The sequence below is a fragment of the Eumetopias jubatus genome, unplaced genomic scaffold, assembly GCF_037043125.1.
Source record: "Eumetopias jubatus isolate StellerSeaLion01/CBP00866 unplaced genomic scaffold, mEumJub1_p1.0 scaffold_1, whole genome shotgun sequence".
NCBI lineage: Eukaryota > Metazoa > Chordata > Mammalia > Carnivora > Otariidae > Eumetopias > Eumetopias jubatus.
The window spans coordinates 195,150,835-195,164,815 of NW_028274807.1; the positions used below are offsets into that span (position 1 = coordinate 195,150,835).

A 13,981-nucleotide genomic window follows, 5' to 3' on the forward strand; every position below is an offset into this window, starting at 1 on the left:
AGTGACAACTGCAACTGAGCCACTGAACCAAATCTGCAGGGTCCTACAATCTAGAAATGTCTAGGACCTGAACTCTACACCATTTGAAGTCACCATCTTGTAACTTCTACCAGAGTATAGGCCTTATTCTTACCACTATCCCCAAAGAGATGAGTAAAAAAATGGTTTCTTCAAATGGCCCTGCAGTATACCAGGCACAGGACCCCTAAGAATGGCCTCAGCAAAGAAAACTTATATTAAAATTCACTACAGGTATTTTCTTCAACTTTCAAGGTAAATTTTATATGTTTGGGCATGTTCAGGATATTCACAATGCCTACCTCTTCACAAAAAAGCAAATGGTCTTTCTCCACAAATACATAATTTCATTCTACAATAAAAGTATGAAGAGAATACTGTTTCTTGAATTTGCTTCCCTTCCCTAAATGCTAGTAGCAATTTGATTCGAAGCACTATCCATGTCATCTTCAATATAAGATAATTTGGTTACTTGATCTTCGATGGTAGTCAAAGTGGCCAATACTACCTTTAAGTATTTAAGGGGTGAATAAAAACCAGCACTATGCATTTGTTTCTGCTTGCAGCCTACCCAAATTGGAAAGCCAGGCTGCCCAATCAGTTACAGATGTGGACTACAAAGCAAGCTACCATTTTGGAAATCTTTAGCATGTGTTAGGAGTGAATCAGCAATCTTTGCACAGGATTTTGAGTTTCATGAGAGCTTAAAAGAAACATTTCCACATCCACCAGAGAATGCAATTTCAGGAAAGGTTTTGACTCTTCCCTAGCGTTCCCAGGGAATAAGAATCATGAATGTAAACAGTCCAAGGACACCCCCAAGTATAATGAGAATGGTAAATCTCTCTTTGGGGTTCCAGACTCCTGGATTAAACTGCCTACCTTACATCTCCACTTGGGAGACTTGAGCTTAAAATGTCTAGAAGAGAACTCTGGACGTGCCCAGACATCCCAAACCTGGTCTTCTTTCATTGTCTCCTGTCCTAGGAAATGGCACCATTATCTATACAGGTATTTGTGTTGTAAATGATCCTTGAGAGCTCAGCCTTCCTCCCATCACTCAGCAGACCCATCATCAAATCCAGGGATGGGGGTGGGGGTGGGGGTGGGAGGTCCCACTTCTGAAGCATGCCACCAGAAGATCTTTCCTCCCTGTGCCACCACCTTGGTCCAAGTGGCAAATCCCTTGGAATGCTCTAGGAGACTTTATTATTTTTCTTATGCCATTAAACTCTATTCTTCACAGTAGAGGGATATTGTTTAACAATGCAAATATGATCATATCCTTCTTAAAACCTTAAAACGTCCTTCTTAAAATCGTTCAATGACTTTATAAAACTCATAGTATAGAATCCAGGGTTCCTCACCTGACTCCCAAGGGCCTGAGCCATCTGGCCCCTCTACAGCCTCATCTCCCAACATATTCCAGTCTACCTTCTATATTTCAGTTCTGCTGGCCTTCTTTAAATTCCTCAAATGTGTCAAACACTGTTGTACCTCAGGACCTTTGCACATGTTGTTCCATTTTCCTTAGAATGCTCCCTAACACTTGAACTAGTTTCTGCCCAGAAAAACCTTCTGTCTTCCACCTCCACTCTAGGTCTTGTCACACTCTACATGTCCTTACACTTCTTTCAAAGTAGTTATCACAATCCTTAATAATCTGTCATACTACACACCACAGATACCATGATGGCAAGGTCTATGTTTGATTGAGTTAGCTCCATTTCACCAACATCTAGTCTAGTGCCTAGCATGTAACAGACACTCAATCAGTATCCGATGAGTGAATGAATGAATGAAAATGAGAACAGAATGAATGATAGATAGGATGGAAGAGAATATACAAAAGGGAAGGGGAGGGAAGGAATGGAGCTAATAAAGAACAGAAAAGGAGAGAGAGCTAAATAATGTGTGACGTGAAGGTATAAGGAGAAAGGAATGTTTTCACTTCCTATTTTTAATCTTTAATAACCTACTTAAGTTAGTAAAATAATATTAACAAGCTGCTGAAAACTTTGACAACAATGACCATTGCCCAGCCCCCTCTCCTTGCATCCTCTGCTTCAGAAGTAAAACCACAGGGTTATATCCTGACACCCTCATGAAACAGAGCTCTCCCTTCCCCGTCCTACTTAAAACCCAGCCTGGCCCAGATCCCAAGTCCCCTCCAGACTGTGAAGCCGAGGGAGCCATGGCAGGGCAAGAAGCTAAGCGCTCCTTCTGCCTCCCCCTCCCTCGGAAGCACCCCCCATCTCAGCACACCAAATTTCATGTAACGCTAAAACTCAAATTATATGTCAAACCCAGGAGCTTGCCACCCAAGCCCGAGCCGCTAATCTGCTCGAGCTCTTGTGGTTTGGAGCTTTGGGGAAAATTAAAGCACTTTAACACCAAGCTCCTAAAACAGTTTAGTTCTTTAAACCATAACCATATTTCGGACGGCTTGTGGGGAAATGACCATGAAAGGGGGACACATGCAAACACTTACTCGGATTTGTTGAGGGCGAGACTGGTCCAATAGGCTTCAATGGGAGCGCTCACCACGGCATCAAATAGGACCTCTTGTATCAATTCTTTATCACCTATTGGGAGGGGCAGACTTGAGAAGGTGGCTGTGGCTGGGGTCCCAGTGGGGGCACAAGGGGCGCTCCCCTCGCTCACTCCATAGTGACTGCAGGCTACTTTCTCCCACGGTGTAGTGCTTTATGCATTTACCTCCCACCAGCTGAAAATATGGAACAGTTCTGACACCGGATAGGCCAGCAACAGGGGGGGCCCCAAAGTGTTCGAGTGAGATGATGATACATGGAGAGGCTTGTGTGTGTCCCTCTTCAGTTTTCTGCTTTCTCTTCTCATCTAGCAGTTGGTGCCACAGACCAGCATGTCTTAGAAATTTGCTCGATTCACCCTCATTTCTGTCCTCTTATCACAATCTGCAATTTTTCAGGGCCCTGCTCCGCATCATTTGTAAGAAGAGGAAGGGATGTGATAACTAAACAGTCTTGGAACTTCTGTTTTGTGATTCCTTCCATTTAGAAGGTTTTTGTTGGGGCGCCTGGGTGGCCCAGTAGATGGAGCATCTGCCTTCAACTCAGGTCATGATCCCAGGGTCCTGGGATCGAGTCCCACATGGGGCTCCCTGCTCAGCAGGGAGTCTGCTTCTCCCTCTCCCCCCAGCTTGTGCTCTCGCTCGCTCGCTCACTCTCTTTCTCCCTCAAATAAATAAATAAAAGGTTTTTGTTTTTTGTGGGTTTTTTTTTTTTTTTTCCAATTTAAAGTGGGGAATCTGTTCCTATCCAAAAGGACTCTTGCTGGCGCTCTGCAGAAGATGCTAAGGAGTCAGGGGGATATCATGAGTTCAGCAGAGGCATCTCAGAGCCCTCCAATTGCTCTGCAGAGGGGCCAACTGATTATCACCTCCTCCCCTTGGCTGGTGGCCCACAACGCAGTGACACTTTGCTGTAAAAGCAAACACTGAAAACAACTCATCATCCGAAAGGCAATGGATACACTTGAGATAGAGTTATGTAGTGGGATACTGTATAGTAATTCAAATAAATGCTTTAGAGGTAAATGATCAACACACATAAATCTCAAAATGTAATGAATGAAACACAAGTTGTAGAGCAATACATATTTTGTACTATAGAAAATATATATAGTATACCATATATAAATGTTAATATACAAAATGATGAAAATAATGGTACATCCTATTTACAGATACCTATATAGGGAGAGTAGTAATATGGATCCATGGGAGGTAAGGAACCAATTCGAGGTGGGGGTGATTCTCTTTGGGAGGTAAATGGAACTGTACAGAGGGACTCAGGGGCTTCAACATTATGTATAACGTTTCATTCCTTAAAAAGTACTTGAAGGAAAAATAGCAAAATATTAAGATTTGATAAAGCAGGATGGTACATGTAAATTTTTTTATATTTTCTCTATACCTTTGTTTTTTGAATATGCCATTCAGCCAAAGGAAATGAAAAGTAAGGCTTATGTGATGTCCATCTGATCTTTTCTCTACTAGAATCTGTGCCAAAAAGTCAATCTGTTCTGTGGAGATGGAGTTTAGAAGCCAGCTGAACCTCCTTACATCTCTCACAGGGCTGCTGTGGGAATTCTATGAAATAATACATGTAAAGGACTGTTCACATCACTGAGTAAGTGGTCCCTGCTGGGGGAGGGGCAGCTGCTGTGCTCACTGGTGGCGAATCTCTCCCTGCCAGACTAGCTACTGGAACTCAGATGCCCGTCCAGGGACTGCTCATGCGCTTGGTCAGCATCAGGCCCATTGCTCTCTCCCTGCCCCCCGCCCCCACCACAGACCATTCCTGACCCAGTGAGCTCCCTCAAGGGCCTGTGGTAGGAAGACAAGCAATAGCATGTATATGACATGAAGCAACACGTCACAGTGATGATCCCACTCTGGAGAGAACCAGACCTAGAGTATGGCCTGAGATGAGACAAGTCCTATTTCCTGCCCTTGTCTCTCATTTGTAAAATAAGGGAGCAGATATTCACAGTCCCTGCCCAGCGATAACATTTCCGTGCTACTCAGGTGCTTGACTTAAATGGTCCGGTAGGGAGACAAATCCAATGTGAAGGGTTAGACTGCGATTGGGGGTTCTGCGTGACTTTCAGTGGCCCGCGCTCTTCCTCCTGTTCCTACAGGAAGCGGACATTTGGCTGGATCTGATGGGACTGATCATCTCTGCCGAAAGCCAAGCTTCCTCTGAAAGCTGAGGGGAAGTGTGGTTTTGCGACTCCCCTCCCCCCCCAACCACAGTCGCATACCCAGACAGGACAGGTTGAAAGCCCACTCACATTGGAGCAGAGGTTCTTTGCCTTTGAGGTAGAGCTTAATAGCTTCTAGCTGCGACAGATGACGGTGCTCCGGGTGTAGGTCAGTGTTGCAGTAGGACCTAAGACCATGAGAGAGGCCAAAACAAGAACATGTGAGGATTTGTGGCATCACCTTCCTTTGCCTTTGAACTGGGAGAGGTTGGAAGGGAGTACAGAGGACTCGAAATCAAAGCGGGCAACAGATACCCATGCTGATGAAGGATGGTTTAATTCTTACCATTCATCTGCCAAGGACACATCAGGGTGCTCTAAGTCATGCAGGCCTGGAGGTCAAGGAGAAGGGGTTAATGAGTAAGGACCACCTGCATGGGGCGCTGGTACCCCTCATCCTCTCATGTGCTTCAAATGTTTGAGGGCGGGGCCATTGAATGATGAAGGGTAGGCATCAACCCCAATGACATCTGCCTCTGAAGGGAGGACTCTGAACAAAGAAAATGATGCAGAACCCTCTCCCCACCTCCATCTCCCTCAGCCACCACTGGTGGCTTCCCAGTTGAGTATCCCAGGAAAGCCTGAACTCCATGGAGACAAACAATACACCAGTGAGTCCTGGAGATGAGCTTAGTATCATGGTGGAAACACTGATGCTGGAGCCCCGCACAGCTTGTTCAGGGAGCTGGGCTGGGCCACTTAACTCGGGCGTGAAGTTAGCAGGTTACTTTGCTTTTCCAAATGTCAGTTTCTTCACGTGAAAAACAGGAATAATCATAGTCCCTAACTGCTGGGTAGTTGTGAGGGCAAAAAGATAGGTTGAATGATATGAAATTGCCAATACTCAACTGGTTTTGACCAGCAAACACTGCTAGTTGTTATGGGATCCTAAGTAAGAACAAGCCATCAGTCCACTAAGGTATCTGGGACAACTGGGGTTCGCAGGGAACTGGAGAGCTTTTAGCAGAATGCTCTAGACCCCTCTAACTCTGGGAAATCACTCTCTTTCATTGTATCTTCATGTGAGCTCACTTTGAAGGCTGACACACACTTCTGAGTGATGACCTCAGGAACTCAGATGACGCTTATAGCCTGTTTGAGGGGTCAGAGTTTCCCAAATGGCCAACAGTACTGTACTGCACTCTGGATGCCAGTTTTCTCCTCAAATACAAATGTATAAAATGAATAGCAAAATACTAGACCTAATATTGCACACTCTTGCCTGATTTTATAGAAAGTAGGGAATATATTAGATAGAATATCATCATGTGGGACCCAAGTGTCATTTCCTGGCTCCAACACCCACTGGTAGAATGATTTTGGGGGTGTCATTTCAACTCTTTAAGCTCTATTAGTCAGGAGATGTGGATGATAGAGCCTAACTCATGGATCCATGAGAGGGTTAAGTGGGACAGTGATGAGTCTCCAGGATAATCTATGGAGCCATCTCCGCATGCCTCCATCCATCCTTTCTTCCCTTCCTCCCTGCCTGCTCCCTTCCTTCCTGGCATCAGCTGTGTGCTGGATACTATTCTAGGCCCTGATAATATAGCTGTGAACAAAACAAAATCACTGCCTTCATGGTATTTGTTTTCTAGTGGTGGGAAGAGATAAACAAATAAAATTAAAATACATAGCATATCAGTTAGTGATGAGGGCTATGATGGGAAAGAGCCAAGCCAGAGATGGGAAATAAAGCAGTTAGTGATGAGGGCTATGATGGGAAATAAAGGCGAAAGAGTTTCAATTTTAAGTAGTGTAGTCAGGGAAGGCTTCCCCGAGAAAATGACTTTTAAGCAAAGACCTGAAGGAGGTGAGAGACAAAGCCATGTAGATAACTGAGAGACAGTGCTCTGCAGAAGGAATAATCAATGCAAAGACCCTGAGGTGGGGTCTCACCTTCCTGGAATATTGGGTTAATTATGTCAACTCTATCAATTTCTCTAGTGTCTGTTCTCATCCACAAAGCCCTGTCTGGCTCTGTTTCATAGGCCCTGTAGATGAATCCCTAGAGGGGAGATCTTTCTGATCGTTTCCTCTCTGAGTTCCCAGGGCACCGAGGAAATTGAATTGTTCTCTAAGTCTCTCACCTCTGATTTTAGTCCTCCTGGCACAACCACATCTATGCAGACTATATATGCAAATAATGCAGACTATAATGACATTACCTCTAATTTATTGAATAACTATTGTGCCCTCTCTCTCTCTTTCTCTTTATATATATATGTATATATATATTTATATATCTGTAATGGTATACATATATATACACACACACACACACACACACACACACACATATATACCACTATATATATGACATATATATATGTATGATACAAAGTGTCAAGGAGATTCAGAAGAGAAACAATTTCAGCAAGTAGAAACTTCAGCCTTAGTAGAAACTCCTTACATTGTGAGCAATGTCTACCCGTTGACCATCTTTGTAATAGATGACAATGGCGAAACATGTTGAAAATTCCCACATTCTGTGGGGCAGCTTTCCTTACAGAGGATCCTACAGAAGTACAGTTGCCATCCCCAGGAAAGCTACCTTCTCCCAGAACAGAGCAGAACAATGATCGTGCCATGGCCCTTATGATGACAGGAACGTCTACTAGTTAGTCCAAGGGGAAGCAGCTTTCTCAGGCTCAGCAACTCAAAGCTGGCAGGATTGTAAGCCCTCTTATTGACAGAGGACCGACAGAGAGAGGAAGATCTGACCTCATTTGTATGAATAACCAGAGACTCTTCCTCTTGCTGGGATTCAAACTAATTTCTAACGTGGTGATTGCAGTTAGTTCTGAAATTCTCTCTGTGACCTCTCAGCCTAACAGCTATGGAACACACAGGGAAAAGACATGACTGAAGAAATGACCCAAAAGACAATGCAGAACAACTCTGTGTTTGTGTGTGTGTGTGTGTGTGTGAGAGAGAGACAGAGACAGAGACAGAAACAGAAAGAAAAGAGGCAGGCCTATGTATTGAGGATTGGCTAAGGGAATGGACACATGAGAGGCCAATAATCCACCAAGAATCTCTCTTTCTATTGTTCTGACCATGAGCTGTTTCCTCAGCTTGACCTCAAATAGCTCAGACATGAATTTTCTGTCTTCATGGACAGTGATATCTACAGAGCTACACATGGCTCATATGAGCTACACATGGCTCATTCATCCAGAAAATTCTAGAAGTTAAAAAAAAAAAGATTTCTGAGAACACATCTTGTGGAATGTCTTGCCCAAGTCACAAAGCTGCCTGCTCCCTCTTCCTGGTCTCTGGGAAGAGATACCACATGATTGATCAGTGGGCACAATGAAACCTTTCAATCTCCTTCCTTGTCCTTAAGACCTTACGATTATTTGGGAGACAAATACTAACACCTGTAAAACAATGCACACTAGTTGGCAGTACCCCGGGAAGCTGGCTGTGGAACTTGGCATCTCAGGGACCGTCAATCTCTTCGTTCTCCACTACGTCATCAGGGTGAGCCCCTAGGTGGTCCAGCTTCTGGAAGTTCACCACATGCACTTGTAACCAGCTCTAACTAATTAAAACTGGCTCATAACGGACCTTCCTGCTCTTGGCCATACTATCTGGGGACACTCAGAAAGAGCACTGGTGTGGTCCTGCTCCTTCTTGGTGGAGATGCAAAATCTAACATCCAGATTGGATGAGTGACTTCCTGGGACCACTTGGGGGAGTGGAGACTTTCGGAGGTCAGCTTCACCCCTCCCTGTCAGCCGGTGATACTGGGGAAGGCTCCTTCTCTGAGGTACTGAGTTACTGGCTCATGGTAAAGGATGGTGCACATATGACAGTGGTTTTAAAGGTTAAAGTGCTGTAACAATGGCTACCATTTGCTGGGAGTTTAAGTGTGCTTGAGCTTTATGAAGACAAGAGGATTTGGGAATCTCAAAATGCTCCTTATTCCTTCTGACCTATGTATATCATCTAAATGATCATATTTCCCCTTGGACTTGAACTGCTTGAAGCACAAACAAGATTTGTGGCTCAACCGTGTAGGAAACTGGCTTGCATACCTTTGTTTTCATTGTAGTTCCCCTGGGCTTGAATTTTTACACTACTTTGTATTTTTCTTGGTAGTGATTTTTATGTATGGGAAGAATATAGTTGGTGGATGATCCTCTGAGTTGGCTCAACAGTTTTGTGGATTAAAGCACAATAGAAAGAAATGAAATCATAAGAAAGGCCACCATGAGTTGGGGGTCCCACCATTTGGAAGGCAAGCTCATGCCAAGTGGACAGTTAGTTGAGTGAAATGCCCAAGACTGAAGGATAAGACATGTCAAGAGAGCATCTTACCTTCTTCAATGGTTACATTCCCTCGGAAGAAGTATTTCCCGTGACCTCTGGAGAGCGCCACACCTAAGCTGTGCAGAGAAACAAAGCAGACCTTGAAACCCGTGGCATCGACTGGAATAGACTTGTGGGTTCACTTTTTATTTTCCATGTTCACATTTCCATTTCATGTTCTGTAGACAATTTTTCCAAGTTTACTTTCAAAACCCCACTGGTTATCGTTGGTATTGGTTTTTCTTAGGTTCAATCAGCTGCTTCAAAGCAATTTCTGACCAGAAGCATGGCAGCCATGGGCTGCTCGTGAGCATTTTCAGAGGCATGGCAAACTGCTCACCCTACTCTCGGAGGCCCTCTCGAGAGCCCTGCGCCCTGTTCTTCACCACTACCTGACACACACCTGCCCTCCATTCAGCCACACATGGGTCTTTCCAGACCTTAGAGTTTACGGCTAGGGAAAATGACTCTCCTCTCAAGGATGAAAATGAAAACGTCCACTACACAAGTGTGGAGCCACGTTATTATGTTGTGGGCTTCTGGGCCTGACCCTCTCCCTAGTCTAATAGATGCTCCCCCCTCTCCCAGGCTTGATTTAAGCTCCCTTCTAAAGGAAGAGAATATATTTTGAAAACACAGTCTCTTCATTTGGCAAACCCGCTTAGCGGTCATGTGTCCCCTCGATTGCTCTGCTTCCAAATGGCATCAGATTCATGATTCCTGGCAGTCTATGACAACACAATGCCATAATTTATTTTTCAGATTCATCTGGAGTCAGTAAATTCTTTCTCTCCTTAGCTCTGCGAGGCCCCGTTTCAGGAACGTGAAGCAGCCCCAGGGGATGACTTCTTACAGAAGTAAGGTCATTGTAGCAGGACCCTAGAATGTCACATGAGTGTCTGAAAGCAGGCAATGGGGTCAAGCCATTTTCCAGGACGGTTACAGAGAAATAACAGGATTCAAGGTAGACAAGCACAGAAGTACAGTTCAGAGAAATTAAAACAGAAGCACAACATGGAGGGATGGATATGCTACCTCCTCGTGCGAAGGCTCGTTTTTTTGATCATGGAAATAAAAGGTGAAATGGAGCTCACTGGGCAGCAAGTTAGCTAGATGGTTTAAGGACCGGGCAACCCTCTGAACTCGTCTCTCCACCCTTAGCTGGAACCCCCAAAGCTGATTTGCTTGGTAATGAGATGCAAAGCCATGACAAATCGAGTGAGTTCTCCTAGGTGAGCCTGAACCATCTTCCCCCTTCTGGAAAACAGAAAAAAAGCAGCCTGGGAAAAGCCCCTTCCTCACTCTTTCCAGCCTTTCGGCAGGGTGTTTGGTTATCTTCAGATGATGAGCTCTGAGAGCGTCAGCAGGTTTTGTACAAACACAACTGATGGATCTGATGGAATGTCCATGTATTATGGTCAGCTCTACCTGAAAGGAGTACCCTTGATGTCTGTATAATAGTAGTCATTTGTCATCACCAAAACCCGTTTCTAGATTGAAAAAAAAAAAAAAAGTCGTAGAGAGAAGAAAACATGGTTAGTCTGCTAGGTGAAGCTTTCAGAAATAAATAAAAATAAATGGACACACTATGATCAGGTTAACAGTACTACATGAATCTTGTTTGAGATAAGTAAAGACAAGAGAAAAAATGATCTCAGCGAAAGATATTTATTCCAGATAGAGCTTTCAAAGCTAATTTTTCACAATGGTTTGTTTTAAATTAAGCGGCAAGAATGTTTGAGAAAAAATGTACCCCTTTGTCCACTGTCTTCTTCACCTCCATGGAGAACTTCCCAGTCTTCCTGTTTACCATGGCGTTTCTTAACTAAAATGATAAAAGAAAATTTGGTATTAGCTCTTCCCCAGGTTGCATGTCATCTGGACATCTTGCATCCTCCAGCTTGGGAGCACATTTGGTGGTTTGTGCAAAGCAGAGGTATGACAGGGCTGGGCTGTGTCCCCACCAAATTGTGGGCACTCTGGTGCTAAGTCAGCATCTTACACTCAGGCCCCTGAAACAGGGCTTCTGAAGAATAAACATCCAGCTGCTGTCGTACCGGAGGAGAGAGGCTAACGACAATAAATGACTTTCAACTTTCATCTGGGGTGCTCATGTGAACCTCGGGCAGCCCCGATGATGTGGATGAAGCCCGAGAGTCCAAGAAGCGAGCCCGCACAAGTGCGAAAACACTCAAGAAGCAAGAATGTCTCTGGGGACAAGTTACATTTTCAGAAAGGGTATTAGTTTGTCATGAAGAAATCACTTTTCAAAACATAAGTCAAAGTTGTTTTTCTACACAGTAGGTTTTTCTTTTCTTTTCTTTTCTTTTCTTTTTTTTAAGACCAACCACTTAGAAGACAGGGACTCATTTTCTATAGCATGAAGCATCTTCAGATGCTCCCAGAGAAACCTGAGCAATTAGTAGTCTCACTTACAGTGACAGGCAGTGAACAGGGTGACCTGGTATCTGAGTTTCAGAAGTTCCATCTAGGGACACTGAGCCTCGCACCCTCCCCCCGCCCCTGGCTGACCTCTTCTAATTATGTGTGGCCCTTCTGTGGGTTCAGAGAAGGACCGCAGACGCAGTGATGAGAGATGTGCCGTCGCGGGCAGCAATGGGAGACGAGGGGGATGCCATTGAATGGGAGAGGAGCAAATTCTGACATGCCACAGCCTGTCGGGAACGGCTCTTTCTTGGCCCCATGGCTTTTTTTTTTTTTTTTTTAATCCTCTCCCCTCTTCTCCCCTTTGAGGAGCTTGGCGAAGATCTGGCTGATAGAAAACTGCAATGCTAGCAAGCACACTAAATTTGATTCGGGGCTGTCTAGATTTGGGTTCACATTCCCGTCTTCTGTGAGAGAGAGAGAGAGAGAGTAAAAAGCATAATTTTTAGCTGGAGGCATGTATAAAATAAAACATATATTTTACTCTAGATATTTTTTAACAACACATAATGGGCATTTCTGGAAATATTTTCCCATTTTAACTTTTGTGGTTTTGGATGGGGAGAGCTGGTCCTAATTAAGTCTACTTTCTAACTTTTAAGAACGGCTCGATTTATCTTTAACATGGTTTTCATTTTTCCTCTTTCTGGTGCCTGCCTAAAGCCATTTGGGACCTTCCCCTCTCACATTCCCCAGGCAAGTCAGAGATTAGGTAAGCTTCTCCGTGAGTCTGTACCACCCCGCCCCCAACTCCCAGTAGCACCAAAAAGTCAGCACTGGGGGGCTGGGCGGCTCCAAGGCCAGGGTCACTGAGGCTTTCTGGAGGCAAATGCTCAGATGACGAGTCCAGTCATGCTCTTTTCTTCAGTTTTAATGAAAATGGATTACACCTACTGAACACCTACATGTGGGGCAGGATGGTGCTGTAGTGAAGGACTCCGCGCAGCCAGAGCTTATGAAAGAATCACTTACTCTCTCTATGCCTCAGTTTCCTTCTCTGCAAAATGAAACTAATGACAGCATCCATCTCACAGAGTTGCTGTGAGAAGCAGATGAGCCGATATTTAGAAGAGTGCCTCATCCACCCTAAGCAACCAGTAAATGTTAGCTGCCCCCCACCATCATCACCATCACCATCACCACTGCCCTCCTCCCTTACAATGCCAGCCCTCCTTCAACAGCTTAAGGGATCAGGATTCAAGCTTGAGTTTGCTTGACACAGATGCCCATGCTCTAAACCAACATTTTTCAAACTCTGTGAGCCACATGAGAAATACATCTTATTCTATGATGCCCTCCGACGTCTCCTATTTTAGTAGATTTCATAGCTTATGAGGGCTGCTCATGGACCATTCATGGACTTTGTGACCTCCCCCCAATTCCTATGTTAAAACTGCTGCTCTTTACCCCCTGTGGGTGGGCACAGACTGAACAAGAGGCAGCCCACAGTAAAGAGAAATAACCCAGGGTGTCAAGACTCAAGTCTTACCGGTGACACATACCCCTGTTCTGTGAATTCTCTGTGGCTCCGTTTCCTCCTTTTCATTCATTCCATCAGAAGTGTTCTGATCGAGGACTCCCAGACCCCAGGGATCCCATCAGGTGCAGTGTAACTGTGTTGAACGGTCTTATAAAGCCCAGATAATACTGATAGATACCACCTATTGAGCTTTTACGATGTGCTAGACACAGGTTTTAAAACCCTCAAAATAAGGCACCATTCTTAACCCTATTTTACAAGTGGAGAAACTGAGGCACAAAGTTAAGAAACCTGCCTATAGTCACACAGGCTCTCTGCCCCTTAAGCCCACGCTGTTAGTTTTGCTTCCCAAATCAGGAGAGAAAGCATTTGGACAAATTTAAAGCATTAATATAACAATTGTATAGCATGAATACAAAAATAATGTATTGTTATTTCTGGATTTTTTTTTTTTTTTTAATGAAAGAAAAGGTTTTAAACTTGACCATGCAACAGTCTTAGGTTTTAACTTTCCAGTAGGCTCTCCTACAAGCTCTAGGTTCTGCATACTGGGGCTGACAGGAAGGTGGTTTCTGTCCTCGTTGCCATAGGATGAAAGGGGGTTTTGTGCCTTTTCAACAGACTGTGGGGTTAGAATACAACACCGTGAGACCAGAACAGTCTAGAAATGTTGCTTTTCCATTGGAGGTTCGAGAAGGGGAGCAACTTGCCCCAAACCCTATGGTAAGTCAGTGGCACTGCTGCCCCAGGGGCTAGCTTACAAGACAAGATGGCAGAGGGTACCCAGAGCAGAGACCAGAATGATGGGGGAGTGACGAAACTCTCAGTCCCCACCAGGCCAGGAAGGGCAAGATTGACGATGCTGCTCAGAGCTGGCCAAATAGCCCTCGGTTTTGCCACTACCTGGATTATAGC

At 44.6% G+C, this 13,981-nt stretch overlaps 1 protein-coding gene across 2 annotated transcripts in view; it reads right to left on the reverse strand.

Moving 5' to 3' along the window:
• The window catches only part of CACNA2D3 (calcium voltage-gated channel auxiliary subunit alpha2delta 3), an 889,368-nt gene that overhangs the window by 178,469 nt on the left and 696,918 nt on the right, over positions 1-13,981 (reverse strand). For both annotated transcript variants that reach the window (XM_088022023.1, XM_028124497.2), the window contains exons 19-24: positions 10,895-10,966; positions 10,570-10,631; positions 9,151-9,218; positions 5,111-5,156; positions 4,855-4,952; positions 2,510-2,603 (exon numbers count right to left, since the gene is read on the reverse strand). In XM_088022023.1, the coding sequence (XP_087878149.1) occupies positions 2,510-2,603; positions 4,855-4,952; positions 5,111-5,156; positions 9,151-9,218; positions 10,570-10,631; positions 10,895-10,966 (440 nt within the window). The remainder of the gene's footprint in view (positions 1-2,509; positions 2,604-4,854; positions 4,953-5,110; positions 5,157-9,150; positions 9,219-10,569; positions 10,632-10,894; positions 10,967-13,981) is intronic.